General features: G+C 34.9%; 1 protein-coding gene across 2 annotated transcripts in view; it reads right to left on the minus strand.

Moving 5' to 3' along the window:
• Positions 1-19,578, minus strand: part of NETO2 (neuropilin and tolloid like 2) — a 77,217-nt gene that overhangs the window by 33,500 nt on the left and 24,139 nt on the right. Inside the window, exons 3-6 of one of the 2 annotated variants that reach the window (XM_077132338.1) lie at positions 16,529-16,669; positions 15,606-15,854; positions 12,601-12,624; positions 12,369-12,496 (exon numbers count right to left, since the gene is read on the minus strand). In XM_077132338.1, the coding sequence (XP_076988453.1) occupies positions 12,369-12,496; positions 12,601-12,624; positions 15,606-15,854; positions 16,529-16,669 (542 nt within the window). Of the gene's footprint in view, positions 1-12,368; positions 12,497-12,579; positions 12,625-15,605; positions 15,855-16,528; positions 16,670-19,578 lie in introns of both variants that reach the window. The other variant, XM_077132337.1, reaches the window with a different exon arrangement.

Here is a 19,578-nt window from a genome sequence, read left to right on the forward strand (position 1 = left end):
ATAAGGTAGATGAAAGGAGCATCAGACACAAGGTTGTCACAATCACACAGTCACACTGAGAAAGCTCTATCATTATACAATCATCTTCAAGAAACATGGCTACTGGGACACAGCTCTACATTTTCAGGCACTTCCCTCCAGACTCTCCATTATACCCTAATTAAAAAGGTGATACCTATATAATGCGTAAGAATAACCTCCAGGATAACCTCGACTCTGTTTGAAATCTCTCAGCCATTGACACTTCGAATCATTTCGATCTTTCCCCTTTTGGTCAAGAAGGTTTTCTTGATCCCCTGATGCTGAGTCCCAGAACATTCTAGGATTTCTGTCCAACGTTGCCAGGAAGGTCCACACCCCTGGGAATCATGTCCCACGTGAAGAGAGGGAGGGCAGTGAGTTTGCTTGTTGTGTTGGCTGAGAGAGAAAGGCCACATCTGAGCAACAAAAGAGGTTCGTTTAGGCCTCTTTTTGGAGGTGACTCTTAGGCCTAATTTTAAGTAGGCTTAGTCTATCCTTTGCAGAGATAAGTTTCATATGAACAAACCCCAAGACTGAGGCCTATTGCTTGGTTGTCCCCACTGCTTGTGAGAATATCAGGAATTCTCCACATGGGGAAGCTGAATAGAAATGACTGATTTTTGTAACTGATGAATTTTTCTTTCTCTCATTTTGTTGCATTAACCAGGATATCTGAATAATACCACACAGAATATTGAAAGTAGACATTTGTCTTATTCCTGAGTTTAAAGGAAGTGCTTCATAGGTTTCACCATTAATTATGGTTGGTTATTGTGGTAGTTAGGTCTTGGCCAGGTGAAGGTGCCTAGTTCTATTGCCGTGGACATGAGCCAATGGCATGTGAACCTCATCTGTTGCTGATTACATCTGCAGTCGGCAAGGAGGCAGCCTGCTGCAATGAATGATGCTTGATTTAATTGGCTAGATGCTTAAATGAGAGAGCTCAACACAGGACAGCCCAAGCAGTTCAGCGTACCTCATCTCAGCACTCTCAGCTCAGCCTGGGCCTTTGGAGATGCAGGAAAGAATCACCCTGGGGAAAGCTGTTGGAACCCAGAGGCCTGAAGAGAAGGCCAACAGAGATCACCATGTGCCTTCCCGTGTAAGAAAGACCCTCAGTTGAAAGTTAGCTGCCTTTTCTCTGAAGAACTATACATTTTTAACTAAATAAATCCCCTTTTATTAAAAGCCAATCCATCTTCGGTGTGTTGCATTCCAGCAGCTAGCAAACTAGAATGGTTATGTATGACTAGAATACTGCTAAAAAAATGTTAACATGAGCTTCTATGTTGATGAGCTTTATTTTCCTTTATATCGATCCGTTTTAAGCTTCATTAAATATTTTTTCTGTATCTATAGAGATACATGGATTTTCTGTTTAAATCTATTAACACAAAAAACTACATAAAGTTTTATAATATTACATTATCTAAGAAACGTAGGTTATAGCCAACTCGGTCAGATTTCTAAAAAACATTGTTTTGTTTGTTGTGGCTTGGTTTAGCTTTTTCTAAGGTTTTTTTGTTCATTTTATAAATGATACTGGCTTTTGATTTTCTTCTCTCATGCTATCCTTTGTTTTTGATAGAATGGGCTGGGGGACATTCTCCTTCAGGTTTTTGAAACAGAATATAAGATGTTTCTTATTTGAAACTAGTCTAACATGTTTTCTATTAACATATTTTAATTAAAAAATTAGTTTCTTTAAATGGATAGAAGTTTATTCAGGTTTTCTATTCCTTGGATTGAATTTTGATTAATTTTATATAGATAGAGATATTTTAAGGAAATTGCCAACTTTGCCTGTTTAAAAATTTACTGGCAAACAACTATTCATAACACTCTTTCATTATAGTTTAAAATCACCTTTTAGTACAGTTATTGTAGAAAATTTCAAACAAATGCAAAAGTAGAAAGCAGTATAAGGAACCCATGTATCTATCCATCCACTAAAATATATAAGCTTATAGCCCATCAGGCTTTATCCATCCTCCTCCCCCTTCTGCCCCTTACATGTTTTCAGAGAAATCACAAATTTATAAATTCGTATTTTTAAATGTACTACTAAAGGCCTCTTAAAAAATAACCCCATATTTTTATAAAAGCCAAAAAAATTCCTAATATCAATAATTTTCTAATATCAGTTAAACAAAGTTCTAATTGTTTCAAAGGCCTTTAATTTTTCTCTTTTCTAATGAGTTTGTTAATATCATAAGTTGGGGGTGTACATTTATAGTAAACTAATGCAAAAAATAGAGTAATCATATATTCCTACTCACAAAGATTTCCCTCTTATTAACATTTTGCATTTCTGTGGTGCCCTTGTAATAATTGATGAACAATATTATTAGATTATACTTGTTCTAGTTCACTAGCTGCTGGAATGCAACACACCAGAGACAGATTGGCTTTCAAGAAAAGGGGATTTATTTCGTTTTAACTGGAGCTGAGAAAAAGGTGGTCTCCCCAGTGTCCCCCAAGGTTGCGTTTGGAGAGAGGCAGGCCTCGGCGTAGGCTCTTGGGAAGGGCGGGAGTGCTGCTTTCTAATGCCCCGAGTATAAATGACTCTCAGACCTTGAAATCTAATGGACTTTGCCCTGCAGCTTTTCGAAGCTGCATGGGTCCGGTGACACCTGTGTTCCTTCCTCCCTATGGAAATGGGTATATGTATCCTATGAATTTTCCTCCTTTGTATGTTGGCAGCAAATAACTTGTTTTGAGTTTTTATAGGTCCAAAGTCATAGGAGAACTCTGCCTTAGAACAGACCATGCCCCATTTGTATTTCTAATGAAATGGTTTAAGGACTTCTGGTATTGTGATGGAATTAATATATTTTGTATATGGGGAAAACATGTCTTTTTTAGGGTCCAGAGCAGTGGAATGTGCTGGTTTGAAATGATGTATGTACCCTAGAAAAGCCATGTTTTAATCCTAATCCCCTCTTGGAAAGGCAGCCATTTCTTCTAATCCCTATTCAGCATTGCATGCTTGAAACTGTAATTAGATCATCTCCCTGGAGATGTGATTTAATCAAGAGTGGTTGTTTAGCTGGATTAGATGGAGGCATGGCTTCACCCATTTGGGTGGGTCTTGAGTAGTTTCTGGAGTCCTATAAAAGACGAAATATTTCGGAGAAAGGTAGTGATTCAGTGAGAGCAAAGCAGAATAACGTAGCCATGAGAAGCAGAGTCCACCAGCGAGCGACTTCTGGAGATGAAAAAGGAAAATGCCTCCCAGGGAGCTTCGTGAAACAGGAAGCCAGGAGAGAAAGCTAGTAGATGATGCTGTGTTCACCATGTGCCCTTCCAACCCAGAGAGAAACCCTGACTGTGTTGGCCATGTGCCTTCTCACTTGAGAAAGAGAGACCCTGAATTTCATCGGCCTTCTTGACCAAGATATCTTTCCCTGGATGCCTTTGATTGGACATTTCTCTAGACTTGTTTTAATTGGGACATTTTCTTGGCCTTAGAACTGTAAACTAGCAACTCATTAGATTCCCCTTTTAAAAGCCATCCCATTTCTGGTATACTGCATTCCAGCAGCTGGCAAACTAGAACAATATTATTGATAGAGTCCATAGTTTACATTAGGGTAACTGGGTTGTAAAATCAAATTAAATTTTTTTTTTTGTAACATACCTACAACCAAAAGTCTCCCCTTTTAATTACATTCCAATATATAACTCAGTGGTGTTAATTATTCACATTTTATGCTACCATAACCATAACTACATCTATTACCAAAACATTCCCATCAAACCAACAGAAACTCTGTTACATTTAAGTATTAATTCCCCATTCCCTACATATACTCCAGCCCAAGGTAACCTAAATTATATTTTAGTTTCTGACACTATGAATTTGCTTATTCTAATTATTTCATATCAGTGAGAAGATTCTATTTTTCCTCTCGTGTTTGGCTTATTTCACTCAATATGCAAAGCAAAGAAAGAAAAAAGAAATAGTTTTCAAAGCACTCTTCAACAAGTAGTTACAGGACAGATCCCAGAGCTGGTCATGGGCCACCATACCATCATCTCAGATTTTTCCTCCTAGCTGCTCAGAATATTGGCGGTCAGAAGGAATATATATATTTCTTATCATCATTTTTTTCTTTTTTGTGAAAAATAACATATATACTAAAAAATAAATTTCAAAACACAAAGCACAACAATTAGTTGTAGAACAGATTTCAGTTTGGATGGGTTACAATTCTACAATTTTAGGTTTTTACTCCTAGCTGCTCTAAGATACTGGAGACTAAAGTATCAATATAATGATCCAGCAGTCATATTCGTTTGTTAAACCCTACCTTTTCTGTATAACTCCATTATCACTTTTGATCTTTCTATCCTACTTTTTAGGGATATTTGGGTTATGGCCATTCTAAATTTTTCGTGTTGGCAGGGGCTGTCAATAATATGGGGTAGGAAGATGAAACTAGCTGATGTTCTGGAGAGGCTGGGCCCTCTAGGTTTCAGGACTAATCTGGTCCAGGGACCCATCTGGAGGTTGTAGGGTTTCTAGAAAGTTACTCGAGGCGTGGAACCTTTGTAGAATATTATATACTGCCCTAGGTGTTCTTTAGGATTGGCTGGAATGGTTTCTGTTGGGATTTGGCAAGTTATGATAGGTAGCAATATCTAACTGAAACTTGCATAAGAGTGAACTCCAGAGTAGCCTCTAGACTCTATTTGAACTCTTCTAGCCATTGATACTTTATTAAAACGTCATTCCTTTTTATGGCAATATTTGATTTTATGCATATGCCACAGTTTATGTGTTCATGGTTGATGGATACTTGGGTTGGTTCAACTTTGAGCAACTGTCAATAATGCCACTATAAAAATCAGTGTGTGAATATCTGTATGAGTCACTGGTTTTGATTCTTTTGGGTTTACATCTAGCACTGAGATAGATGGCCAGGTCATTTGTTAGTCTATATTTAACTTTTTGAAGAATAGCCAAATTGTTTGCCACAAAAGCGACACCATTTTACATTCCCACTAACAATGAACAAGTGTTCCTTTCTCCTCCACATTCTGTCCAACTCCCGTTATTTTCATTTTCATTCTAATAGGTATGGAGTGGTATTGCACTATGTGTTTGATTTATATTACTTTAATGGCTAATGATGTTGAGCATCTTTCCCTGTACTTTTTGGTCATTTGAAAATCTTCTTTAGAGATAACTGGATTATCTTGCCCATTTATTAACTGGATTTTGTTGTTGAGCTGTTGGATTTTAAAAATATATTCCAGATATTAAACCCTTATCAAATATGTCCTTTTGAAATATTTTCTCCTGTTTTATGGGTTGCCTTTTACCTTCAAGATGAAGTTTATGTAGTTTTTCTTTTGTTGCTCACATTTTTTAGCATGAAATCTAAGAGTGGGCCTGGTACCCTTGTAGAAAGTCACCCTCACCTTGGCCATGGAGGTGAGGGTTTAATTCCAAGCTCTCAGTTGGATTTCACTGTTCTATATGTCTGCAACTGTGACAGTACCATGCTGTTTTGACTGCCATGGCTTTGTAATAGGTTTGAAAATCAGGAAGTATGTGTCCTCTAACTTTGTTCTTTTTCAATACAGTTTTGGCTTTGGGGCACCTTATCCTTCCACATCTACTTGACAATTGGCTTTTCCATTCTGAACAGAAGGCTGCTGGAATTGGAAATGCATTGAATCTTTAAATCAGTTTGATTAGTATTCACATCTTAATATTTAGTCTTCCAATCAATTAATGTGGATGTCCTTCAATTTATTTAGATCTGCTTTGATTTGTCCATGTATAAGTCCTTTACAGCCTTTGGAAGATTTATACATAGACATACAGTCCTTTTATTGCTTCTGTAAAGAGATTTCCTCTTTAGACTTGTTCATGACTAGTTTACAGAAATACTACTGATCTTTGCATGTTGATTTTACATCCTGTCACTTTTGTAAATTTATTAGTCCTCACAGCATTGCAGTGTATTTTTCAGTACCTTCTGTATATACAATCACTTCATCTGCAAATAGGGAAAGTTACAATTCCTCCTTTCCAATTTGGATGTCTTTCCTTTTTTCTGGCCCAAATGATCCAGCTAGAATTTCTAGCAGAATATTGAATAACAGTGGTAATAGTGGGCACTCTTGTTTTGTTCCTGATATTAGAGTGAGAGCTTTCAGTTTTTCAGCATTAAGTAGGATGTTACCTGTTGTTTTCATATATGCCCTTTATTACGTTGAAGAAGTTTCTGTCTTTTCCAAGTTATCTAAGTGATTTCATTAAAAAGCGGTTTCAATTTTGTCAAATGCCTTTTCTGCATCAACTGAGATTTTGTTAAGGCTCTTTGCATTTATCCTCAAAAGGGTTATCAGTGTGTAATTTCTTTCCTTGTGGTATGTTTATCGGGCCTTGGTGTCAGGGTGATATTGGCCTCATAGAATGAGTTAGGAAGTGTTCTCTTCTCTTCAATATAGATTTATCTCTTCTACATCATAACTTCCCTCATCAAAGTTTTGATATATCACAGGTTGGCATAAGAAATTAAATGGGAATTTGGGGGGAATTTCACAGAAGCATCAGACAAAAAAATTTATGTTTTTAGACATAAAAAAATATACAATATTTTTAGTTAACATTGACGTACATATAGTCTAATGACCAAATACTTAATCCAAAGTTTACAATAAGGTCAACACCCCATAAAAGAAAAGAAAAAAAAATCAGACTTCTCTGGTGTGAAGGGAGGGTCAAAAATTTTACATGGATATTCCTGACTGTGAGGGCACTAAGCCACTAAACCCTGTGATGTGGAAAGGATAACTGTATTTGAATTTACTGAAACTTTTGTGTCCTAATATGTAGTCCATCCTGAAGAAAGAGGCACATACCCTAGATACATGTATTCTGCTGCTGGTGAAAGGTTCTACATATGTCTGTTAGGTCCACTTGTTTTATTGTATAGCTCAAGTCTCCAATTTTGTTATTGATTTTTTGTCTAGCTGTTCTATCCATTATTGATAGGTGGTGTGATGAACTTTCTCCTATTAATGTAGAATTGCTTTTATTCCCTTTAGTCTGTCTATATTTTCTGCATACACTTTTTATGAATCTGCCATAATATATCTATATATTTATAATTGCTATGTCTTCTTTAGTCTGTCAATATTCTTCTTGTTGAATTGACCCCTTTATCTACATATAGTGACCCTTTTTTTCCCCTCATAACTTAAGTTTTTTACTTAAGTATATTTTACCTTAGCATAGCTGCACCAGCTCTTTTGTTTACCATAAACATGGTATATATTTTTCCTATCCTTTAACTTACAACTGACCTGTGGCTTTGAACTTAAGGCAAGTATTTTGTAAATATCATAAAGTTGGTTCATGCTTTTTTTATGCTTCTGCCAATCTCTTCCCTTTGATTGCATAGTTTAATCCATTTACATTTCAAGTAACCACTAATAACGCAGGATTTTCTTTTGTCATTTTGTTATACTTAGTATTTTTAAGTCATACCGTTTTTTGTTCTTCAATTCTTCCATTAATACCTACCTTGATATTTGACTTTTTTTGAATTGTACTATTTTGAGTTCCTTCTTTCTTACTTTTCATATATTCTCTTTGCAATTATCAAGGGGCTTAAGCATGGTTGATTTGATATCAACTTAGCTTTAACAACATTCACATAGATTGTTCCCCTACCCGACATCCCCTACTTTTTTGTGGTACTTAATACAAATTATACCTTATACTTTATATCCAAAACCATAGATTTTATGCATTTGCATTTTAGAACCTGGAAGGAATTAAAAGTACAGTTATGTAGAAAAAAAATACAATTATATTGGCATTTATAATCATAAATTACATTTGTGGCTACCTTTAATGGAGGTCTTTATTTCTTCATGCTGCTTTGGTCCCCCTCTAGTGTCATTTATTTCAGTCTGAAGAACTCCTTTTAGCATCTTCCAGAGCAGGTCTAGTGACAACAAACTCCCTCAGGTTTGGGGAATGTCTTAAACTCCCCCTCATTTTTGAAAGATTTTCTCAGTGGATATAAAATTTTCAGTTGGCAAATTTTTCCTGAAGTATTTTACATGTTTTGTCCCATAGACTTCTTGCCTCCATGGCTTCTAATGAGAAATCTGCATCTAATCTTATTGAGACCCTCCTGTACCTAGCACACTGCTTTTCCCTTGCAGCTTGTAGAACTCTTAAAGTCCCTGGCATTTGAAAGTTTGACTAATGTGAGGGTGGGTATTGTTCTCATCCATTTTATCTTTTTTGGGATTTGCTGAGATTCTTGGATGTGCATATTCATGTCTTTTGTTAAATTTGCTAAGTTTTCTACCATTATTTTTTAGTATTTCTTCTGCTCCTTTGTCATTTCTCCTTCTGGGACTAATATAATTCTTATATGTTTAATGGTGTCCCATAGATCCCTTTGGCTCTGTTCATTTTTTTCTTTCTGCTTCTCAATATGAATCATTCAATTGTCTTGTGTTCTAGTTCACTGTTTTTTCCTTCTGCCAGGTCCAATCTTCTGGTGAAACTGTCTCTGGAGAATTTATTTCAGTTACTGTAGTCTTCAACTTCAGTAGTTCAGTTTGGTGCCTTAAAAAATGTCTATATTTACTGAGATTCTCATATTGTTTATTTATTGTTTTCCTGATAATCATTCATTTTTTTAAATGTTTTCCTTTATCTCCTTTAGCATATTGCAGATCACACTCTGGTATGCTCAAAGTCCGGTCTGCTTTGTTGATGACTTCTACATTTTTAGCTTATTCCTCTGGATAGGTCATCATTTCCTGTTTCTTTATCTTATACTCTTTTTTTGCATACTGTACATTTAAATATTTTAAAGTGTGAACCCTGTGATTTAGCTCCTGAGCTCTCTGTTCTGTAGAAAACAAACCAACGCAAAAAAAAAATCTTTTACAGTCTGCAAATTGGGTCTGGGTTGGCTGGTGGTATCCTTCAATTTAGCCCTTCTATCAAGCAAGTCAGCCTGAGGTCAATATGAAGTGCAGAGTACTCTCCATCTTTTCTGAACCTGTGTCTTGTCCTGTACATGTGCTTGCTTATGGCCTTAGAAAATCCCATTTACAAGAATTCGAATACTCCCTCTGTTCCCTATGGAATAGACTTTCTCCTCCTTTCAGGTGCTCTATTTTATGACTTATAGCAGGTAATTCTTTGCCCTACACCACTTTGATTTGTTTCTTAAAACTGCTTTAGCTATTTGAAGGTTGCTTCTGCCTATGGGGCAAATTCTAGGAGAGCCAGAAATGAGGTACCTGGTTCATTCTTTCATGCTGTCACTCAATAAACTGGTACCAATCTACAGGCATTATACATATGCATAGTTGTTATTACTCTCCTTCCTCCAGAATACGGGTAGGGACCCATAATGGGAGTGCAGGCTGGCTCCACAATGTGCTATGTCAGATGGCAGAGGGGCCACAAAGATGCTAGGAGCAGTTCCTACCATATTTCTGCGGACAAATGGCACCTTGGAGTGTCAAAGACCGCCACCTTAGATTCTTGGAAGCCTCATTTGTCTTTTAATAACTCTTTTTAATCTCTAAATTCCTCTTCTACTTTCTACCTCCTAGTCATTTCTATATTGAAGATTCATGGCTTTTTCCCTTTTTGTTTAGCAAGTCTATTTTACAGTTAAAATGTGTGCTAGTTTTTAATCTCTGCTCTAGTTCACTTCCCATTTCTAATGTCATTTTATCTTTTCTTTCCTAGATCAATCTTGCCAGGTTTATTATTTTTTACAAAAAAAAAGTTTTTGTTACATCTTTCTCTTTTCAAATTTGTTTTAAATTTCCTTAATTTATGCTCTTTTATTATTTTCCTGTACCTTCTTTGTATATATTCTGACATTCTTTTAATTTCTTGATTGAGTCATAGCTCGATTTTCAATCTTTTCTTTTTCTTCTAAAAACAGGCCTGAGGGTCATAAATTTCCCAATGTACTGCTTTACAGCATCCTACAATTTGTGATATGTGGTATTTTCATTATTAATGAGTTCTAAATTTGTTCAAATATGCATCATGACTTCTTCTGTGACCTAACGCTTTTTATCCAATTGTACAGATCAGTTCTTATAAATGTTTCATGCATGGTTTAGAGAATACATATTCTCTGGTTGTCGAGAGTAAGATACCATACCCATTAAGCATAATGTGTTGTTTAAATCTTTTTACCATTACTAATTTTATGTGTGATCTATTAGTAAAAGAGAACTAAATAAAATTATCGGCTATAATTATTGATCTGTCAATTTTCTCTATTGCCAAATTATGTCTTCTACATTTTGAGGTTAATATAGAAATTTTAAAATCATTTTATTTTTCTGGTGAATCTGTGATCTGGTTTTGATTTTAACAGCTATATCCACTTTCTTTTGGTGCCTGCTAGGTATTTCTTCCCTATTATTGCATTTCAAATTTTTCTATAATTATCCTATAAAACAAAATGCATTCGGATTTTAACTGTAGCATTTGGTATACTTATTCATTTTGCTGAGAAATGTTAACTTTTCTCTCATTCTTGAATGACAGTTTAGTTGGATGTGGAGTTTTAAGACTGCCAACAATATGAAGACGTTGTTCTACTGTTTTCTGACTTCTATTCTGCAATCGATGATTCTGGTATCATTCTTAATCTTAATTCCTCCTTTCTAGCCATTTAAAATTTTTTGCCTGTGGTGTCTATTATAAGGCATCAATTCAGGAAATGTTTTTTCCCCCGCTAGGGAGTCATTTAATGCCTTCCATCAATTCTTGAAAATTTTCTTAATAAACTGGCACTTTCTCTCAGGGCTGTACCTGAGTAATTTCTTCAGACCTGTCAATAACCATACTTTCTACTTGTGGAAAGTATATTTGGTTATTTTTAAGTGCCTGATCTTTTTTCTTTCATGTCTTTTTGATTCCTTATTGTCAAATATTTAAAGCACTTATTAAAATATTTAAAACACTTTACGGTTTTTCTTTCTAATACTATATTCTGAAATTTGGGGGGCTCTAAGAAATCATTTGTTGTGTTGTTAAGCATTTTTGTTTCCTAATTTTAGTTTGTAAGCTTACCTTCAGTAATGTTTCATCTGTGGAAATTAAGTGACCTTTAGGGCAACTTTGAATTAAAGTTTTTATGAGCACAGGATAATTTTTAAACTTAGCGGCTTAGTGGTTTCTGGTTTAAGCAGAAAATGTAAATTCATATTCCACACCCTAAGAAAGACAGGTTTTTAGATATAAAGTCTTAGGGGAAACCTCAACCCCAGCCTCTAACCTGAGCCCAAGATCAGAAAGGCAACTTTCTTGGTCATCAACCTACACTAGTGGCAGTTTTCTTTAATCTACCCACTTATGGCAAGCATTTCCCTTTGAGCTTCCAGCTTCATGTTGAGTCTTACAACAGTCACATGAACTCCAGGCATTATTTTTTTCCTACCTTAGTGTAGGTATTTAAGCCAAATTTCTGAGTATATCTACCTTTGAGCAGTGAGAGGCTACTGAGATCAGCAAGGGTCATTAGTACCATCAATTTCAGTTTATTGTTTTGATTTATAGTTATCTGTCTTCTTTTCTAGTCCAAAAGAATTACCCTTTCTCTGGAACTTACCAAAGCTTTTAAAAGGATATTTGCTATATTTTAACCAATATTCCAGGTGTTTTGTAACAGGTAATTTTCAGGTTATCATTGTATTTCAGGTTTTCATTTTATTATCACAACTCTAAATCTGATTTTAATGATTCTTTAAATGTATGTTTCGCCAGCCTCACTCTCTTCATCTCTCTACACATGCAAAATGTAATCTTAACTGTTGATATTCTTAGAAGTAGAAGTTAAAAGCAAACAGCAAATGTAGTTATCAATTTCAATCTCAATTTCAGATTTAAAAACATTCATTTGTCAATGAAAGCACTATATGATTAGGAGAGTACATCATGGTACGAACATAAAAGTGCTGTCAATATATTGTGTTTTGGTTTTGACACTGCTGTGACCAGCTCTGTGATACTTACAAGACACTCTGACCTTCTGTGGCCTGTTTTCCTCCTCATAAAAAGGTTTTATGAATCTATGATTCTTAATATTGCAAGAATCTTAATATAGTGTGATATTTTGGAAAATTGTATTCTAAGTTTTTAACTTTAATAAAGTTTAACTTTAATAACTGGGACCTTAATAGATCCTTAATAAAGTAAAAAATAATTTTTTTAAGGTGTAACATCAGTTTATATAATAAATAAAATATATGCATGAACCACAATACCACACTATACAAATCATGTCTTATGTTCTTCTCTGAAATGACTCAATACACAACAATACCTTAGCTTTTGGAGTCGCTTTAATTGTCCATATGCAATCAACCGCTTGGCCAGGTTTTGTTTTCTCTTCTTGTTCTACCTGACTAGAACGTACTATTCCATCAGCTCCTGAGAGCTCAAACTGGCAATCTAGAAAGAATAAATTAATGATGTTAAAAGGAAAATAAGACTAATAAAATATGCCATGAGAAAAAAGAAGTAATATACTAAACCTGGAATGGGATTTAAAATACCTCCTAGGTAAGTAAAGTCTGGATCTGTAACAGAAAAAAGAAAGAAAAGAAAAGAAAATCATCGGCATTGAGATATTTTAGATCTACTTCAAGGGTTAAAATCTTAAGTTACACCTAATGCTCCATTTAATAGCAAGGCAAGAGAAAGCAGCTTTTAACGAAGATTATAGACAATGGTCTATTTAGGAACATATTCAGCCTGAGCACTTAGGATCAAATTTATTTAGGGATCACATTTATACTTTGGACCCCATCATAAATTAATAATTTATTTATGCTATGTAAAATCTCACATCAACTCACTGTCAAAAGTAGCTGCAGATGTTCCATTCCAGTGAGTTTTTTCACAGGGCAAAAAAAAGCAAAGATGACCAGGGGATTCAGAGGATATTTTGCTAATACAAATTTGAGAAGCAATAGTTTATATCAAAATACCTGATTTGATTAAATTGGTAAATATTTGATTTTTATTAACTAAATCAAGTGAATTAATGATATTTTGGTGTTATAAAATGTTATACATGAATCAGATCTTTGCAAGTAAGTTTGTACTACTTGAAAGAAAAAAACAGACAAAAACAACACTCTTAATAATATTTCAAAATATTAAAAAACAAAATCAGGCAACTTCATATATAAAGGTGCTTGCTTTCAAGACAAGTAGCTTTTTTCTTTATCAGTTTTATATAGCATAAGAGCAACTTTACATGGCTCATAGTTAAAATATAGACAAATAAAATGCTTATGATTTCTAAACTTCATCACCTTACATTTGCAATTTGTAGTACTTGAGAATTTCCACATGTATTATGTCTAATTTTATGCTCATGACTGTAATATCAGAAGGATTATATAAGATCACATTTACAAATGTGAAGAAACTGAGTTAAAGCCATTGATTTTCTTCTATCAGACAGTGGTAAAGCCAGGAGTAGGTTCTAATTCTCTAGACATCTACTTTGAAACTTTTCCCATTCTACCTTTATGCCTTTCATCTATCTTTTATGTTGCCTTTAACTGTGGGTCAGGATCCCACAATTTTACCTCTAAGAGGAAAATCCACATGTCAAAATAAATATGCAAAATAAGCTATATGTATTGTTATTTATAATCATGTTTATAGAAAAAACTTTATCTAAGGGTTGGTAAATCTGCTGGAAGCCTCTTAAGAATACTGAGAAATTAGCATTTTTATATATGAAATTCTTTTAAACTATTGGTTGATGCAGGCTATGGATGAGGCAGACATTCAACATAGGAATCGTTACTTCCTATTAGTAAAGGAGATAATTTTAGAAACTTCAATGAAATAATGACAATATCCTAACATTTTTGCTTATATTTGAAGCAATTCTGATTAATTTTTATGAATTAATAATTCTGATAGATCTTTCCCCAATGCTACTTAAGATTTAAATTTCACATTGGCATTTCTCTGCAAAGAGCTGAAGTGTCTTTTATTTGTTCCCTTTCAGTAAGGTTGGATTTACTTTATTACAATAAAAAGAACAGTCTTGGTGATGTATTCCATATTAAGGTAAAATTTAAAAGACAAAATTTAATTTTTGAAAATGCTACCCTTTTGGCACTGAGCAGATAAATACTGAAGCAACACTTAAAAATCCCCATCACATTTTTACCAAAAGAAAAACCAACTTTTAAAAATGTTGCTCTGGCATAAAAAGCAGGTAATAACGCTGTTTGTATAATATGATCCTAGTTTTGTACCACAAAATAAAGAGATATAGAAAAACCTCTGAAAGGATACACATGAGAATGCTAACACTGATTTTATATATAAAGGTTTGGGATTATATATTTTTTCAGATGTGGGATTATCTATATTCTTTATTTAGACGTATTTTAATTTTTTCCATTAAATTTCTTGTGTGAAAAAACAAAGGCAAAAAGAGTATATATTTGATAAACTAAATTATTTTTCATCTTCTTGTAAGTTTTTCAAAAAATCATTGAAAAACTTTGTTTTTAGGGATATATACATACTTTCACAGTGGAAAGGGTTATAGAGGTTACAAAGTGCTTTCACATACTCCAGAATAGTTTAAGATAATTGTAGTGGGCTGAATGGTGATGCCCTCAAAAGAGATGCCCATGTCTTAATCCCTGGAACCTATTTCCTTATAGTAAGTGAATATTACCTTACATGGGAAAAGATGTAATTAAGAATTTTGGGAAGAGGAGAAGACACAGATATACGGAGATGACAATGTGAAGACAAAGGCAGAAAGTGTATGGCTATGGCCACCAGCCCAGGAATGCTGGGGCAGCCACCAGAAGCTCAAAGAAGCCTAGGGACCCTGGAGGGAGCAATGGGTAGCCCTGCCAGATAGCGTTACTTCCAGCCTCCAGAACTATGACGGAATAAATTTGTTGTTTTAAGCCTCCAAATCTGTGTCAATTTTTTATGGACATCTCAGGAAACTGATACAGGAGGTATTCCCATTTTCCTAATGGCAAATCTCAAGCAAAAATCTGTGCTTAACAGTCTTATAGCTCTTAGGTGACAGAGAAAGGGTTTAAACCCCTATCCTCTGCCTCCAAGTGCACATCAGTATTCTTTTTATTGCTCAACATTTTCTATAGATTATGTATTCACATGAGTGGTTAGTTCAATCAATCCAATGAAAATAAAAGTGCTAAGCATTTTTTGGTGGGAATGAAAACAAGACAATTTGATGAACAATTTTTTAAAATGTATTCACCTTGATGCTTTTGGTCTTGAGTATATGCTACAAAACATAAAGAAATCTAAGACAAAAATGGGCCACCATCTATACTATGCTTCGAAATGTAAGTGGTATGGTTTGATTTCCAATTTTTGTCAAGTGTTTACTTGTTGATGGACTGCTTTTTCTTCAACCTTGCTAATTTCTTTAAAGCCTTGATTTTGATTAACTAGATTAGCTTATCTCTTTCCTAATCTTAAGACTCTAAAATCATAGTGTGAGATACCTAACCAACTGAAAAGATAATTTATTCTTTACCTGGAATAAATGAGTATTTTGCTCGAAATCCCAGTCCTTCTAGCTCTTCATCAGAACTAAACTTAATCCACATGAATCTCCCTGTTGATCTAATTAACGGAGGGCTTTTCACACCACAATAACGATCTATAAGTGGAGAGAAACCAAATGGTCCATCTCGAACTTCCAAGTGATCAAACCGACATTCAAATGATGGTTCTATATAATAATGTTCATCAAAGGTCAACTCTATTCTTTGACGTGGAGCAGCTAGAAAATAGGGTAAGCAGATCAGGACAACACAACCAAACAGAATATAAATGTTTGATACAGATGAGAAAAGCAAAACAACTGTTATGTTACTACTTCATAAATGAGGTTAATAATGGGAATTAACTGCTATATACAAAAGTCATAATAAATGTTATTTTTACATTAAATGGTAATGCTAATTTTTTTTGTAAAACTAAGGGATACATTATATTAAATTAGTCAAATGTACTTAATTGATTAAAACTGAAGAATTTTGTAGCCAATTCTTAGTTCATGAGATCTGATGTACCAAGATACAAAGAAAAATAATCTGAAGCAATGCAAATAATAAGGTAACTATGGATATAAATCTGCATAAAGCTTAAGATGGGATGGCAGTAAGTTTAAGAAAGTTATTTTATCAGAGGTGTCTCACATATACTGATGCACTAGTTGAATTAAGTTCTCATGCAATTCAAACTATTTTGAGGAGAGTCAAACTTCCTATGAAATTTCAACTATTATTTTGCTAGTGTATTCAACATTCGGAAATATTTATAATTTCTAAAGTTTAATCCAAATGCATGTTTAAATTTTGTTCAAAGTGGTTTGAATAGAACATTTTATCTATGTATTTAGTTTTACCATAAAGTGAAAATTCACTCAATAAAAGACAGAATTATGTCAAATACCTTCCAAAATATAAATACACTCCTTGTTTGGTGGATATGAATCAGGATAATTTGGTGAAGCAAAATGACCTCCATTGCTGGTCCGAACCCAAATGCCACACTGGGTTGCAGGAATGTGTTTGATTCCAATATTTTGTCCATCTTAAGGAAAGATAGCATTTCAAATATTAATTACAGCAAAAGAAAATAGCATTCTTCTCTTTTTCCCACACCCTCCCCCAAACAATGGCTCCCTCTATGCTACAGAGATAGACTTTTGTAAGAAACCCTACCAAATTTAGCACAATAACTGACTATAGTAGAAGTAAAAGAAAAAGAACATTGTATGCTGTGCTTGCTGGCAAAACTTGGTGCTGCTAGAGGACAAGTTTGCCGTGAGAGAGAATGGGGAAATAAAATCCTCAGATTTTTATAAAGACAAAAACCATGCGGGAAAATCTGACAAATCAACAAAAGTTCAATAAAATTCAGTTGCCATAACAATAAAAGGATCCCAGGAGTTTATCTCTGATATGCACCTCTATATTTAGTTTAACACAAAAGTCAAAAAAGATTAATAAGTTACAGAGCAATTTTATTAAAGATTGTAGATTGAACACTGGCTCTACTCCTTGAAACTTCAATTAGACAAGGGTAAGGGAGTTTTTAAAAGGGGATAAACCCTTAAGTACAAACAGGAAGATACAATAATAACAATTGGCAGTACTAGGTACTAGGAGTGAAATTGGGCTTTTAAAAACATGAGGCTTGGTTAAGTCTGTTTAGAATCCATTTGATCTTCAATCCTAATCCTCTATTTCACAGATCTATGTAGCTGTTGCTCTTTTACCACACCAGAAAACTGGAGATTATTTCTTTGGAGAAGGTAAAACAAGGATTTCTGGACTAGGGGCCCCAAGGACGCTGACAATAGGGAGATTAGGTGAAGGTTAACACACTGAATGATGCTCCCAGCCTTCGTCCCCCACTGAGCATTCCAAAACCTGGCAGACAGCTATAAAGCCTCTAGCAGGAGATGGAAAGAGTCTTCTCTGGGAAATCTCATCAGCTCAAAGCAAAAGACCTAAAGATGCAGACTCAGGGGTTCCTCACCAACAGATCACTCAACACCAAGGGCCACAGACAAGCCCTAATCACATCTGCAGAGAACCTATGACCCCTTTCTAGTGCCCCTCACATAAAGACTAATAGTCACCGAACGATTGAGGAAAGTCTCAAATAAGATACAATCAGAAAAAAAAGCAACTCTGAGGAAACAGACTAGCTAAGAGTAAAAGAAAATAACAAAAATATCAACACAAAACAAAAGACAGTATTATCCAGAAAAGATAGAAGACATTTTACAACGTGTAGAAAATTTAGAGCTAAGGTTGGCAAACTATGGCCTTGGGCCAAATCTGGCTGGCTCACCATAATAATAAATTAAGTTTTATTGAAATACAGCCACGTCCATTCATCCACATAGACATATAGCTGCTTTTGCACTGTAATGGCAAAGTTAAGTAGTCTGCACCAGAGAAGGTAAGGACAACAAAGTCTAAAATATTTACTATCTGGCCCTTTATAGAACAAGTTTTTCTGCTCCTAGTTTAAAGGATAAAATGAGTAAGTCTCCAAAAGAGAAAAGCAAAAAAGATAGAAATGGAAAACAGAAAACAGAACAAGCAAAAAACAATAACCAGAAGGTGCACAGGTAGTTTAGTAGTAGAATTCTCACCTGGACCCAGGTTCGATTCCTGGCCCATGCTCCCCCCCCCCCATATAATAAAAACATTGTGAACAAAGTTCCCTAGGATATACATATCACATATCTGCCGCTGTGTACGTGTATGTATAGATATAGAAATACATATATGTAGGGAGACACATAAAAAATATATTACAAAAATAAGGAAATTTTAAAATTAAACAGGAAAAAAAGGAAAAAGAAAAAAATGAATGACACAATTTCTCTATTAAAAAAGCTCTGTGACCATAAGTACAGGGAATCTTGACTAGGGCATGAAATTTTGTTGGTTTGTCCAGGTTAGTGTGGTGCCCCAATATCTCAGAGTAATTTGGGAAGCAAATAAAGAAATATTTACAAAGTCCCTTTGGGGGACTGGGGAGAAGGGAGGAAATATTCAACTTTCCCATTTGGAGAATTTCTGATATTCTTGCAAGCAATGGGGAAAACCAAATCAATAGGCTATGCCCTCGATCTTAAGGTTTACCCCTATGAAACTTATTCCTGCAAAGGACACGCTAAACCTACTTATAATTATACCTAAGAGTCACCCCAAGAGAACCTATTTTGTTGCTCAGATGTGGCCTCTCTCTGTAAACCAAGTGGGCAGGTAAATTCACTGCCCTCCCTCCTACATGGGACATGACTCCCAAAGGTACAGATCTCCCTGGCAACAAGGGACAGAACCCCCAGGATGAGCCAGGACCCAGCACCATGGGATTGAGAAAACCTTCTGACCAAAAGGGAGAAGAGAGAAATGAGACAAAGTTTCAGTGGCTAAAAGATTTCAAACAGGGTCGAGAGGTTTTGCTGGAGGTTATTCTTACGTATTATATAGCTATTTCTTTTTAGTTTACAGTGCATTGGAGTGGCTGGAGCGAAGTACCTGAAACTGCTGAACTGTGTTCCAGTAGCCTTGATTCTTGAAGACTGTATAATGATACAACTTTTACAATGAAAAAAAAATGTAAGCAGGGGCTCTCAACTACCTCATTATCTAAACTGTCTGGCTCCTTGGAACAGCCTTAAAGAACGGGAGTCCTGTATTGGGAGGAGAACATTACTGGACTATTGACTGAAGGTAAATTTAGATACATTTAAAATACAGCTTTTTTCCCATGGGCATTTATTTTATTTCAAGTGAACATAACCTAGGTATTATATTGCTAGCAATGGATACAGGCACTCAGTTCTTAAAAAATAAACATTTTTTGAAATTTTCTGTAAAAAAAAAAAAAGAAGAAGAAGAAAGCTCTGTGCTCTGTGCATGACAATGTAAAATTCTAATTTAACTGGAATTATACTATATTGAAGAGGGTGGAAA

The sequence above is a fragment of the Tamandua tetradactyla genome, chromosome 16 (assembly GCF_023851605.1).
Source record: "Tamandua tetradactyla isolate mTamTet1 chromosome 16, mTamTet1.pri, whole genome shotgun sequence".
In the NCBI taxonomy this organism is placed as follows: domain Eukaryota; kingdom Metazoa; phylum Chordata; class Mammalia; order Pilosa; family Myrmecophagidae; genus Tamandua; species Tamandua tetradactyla.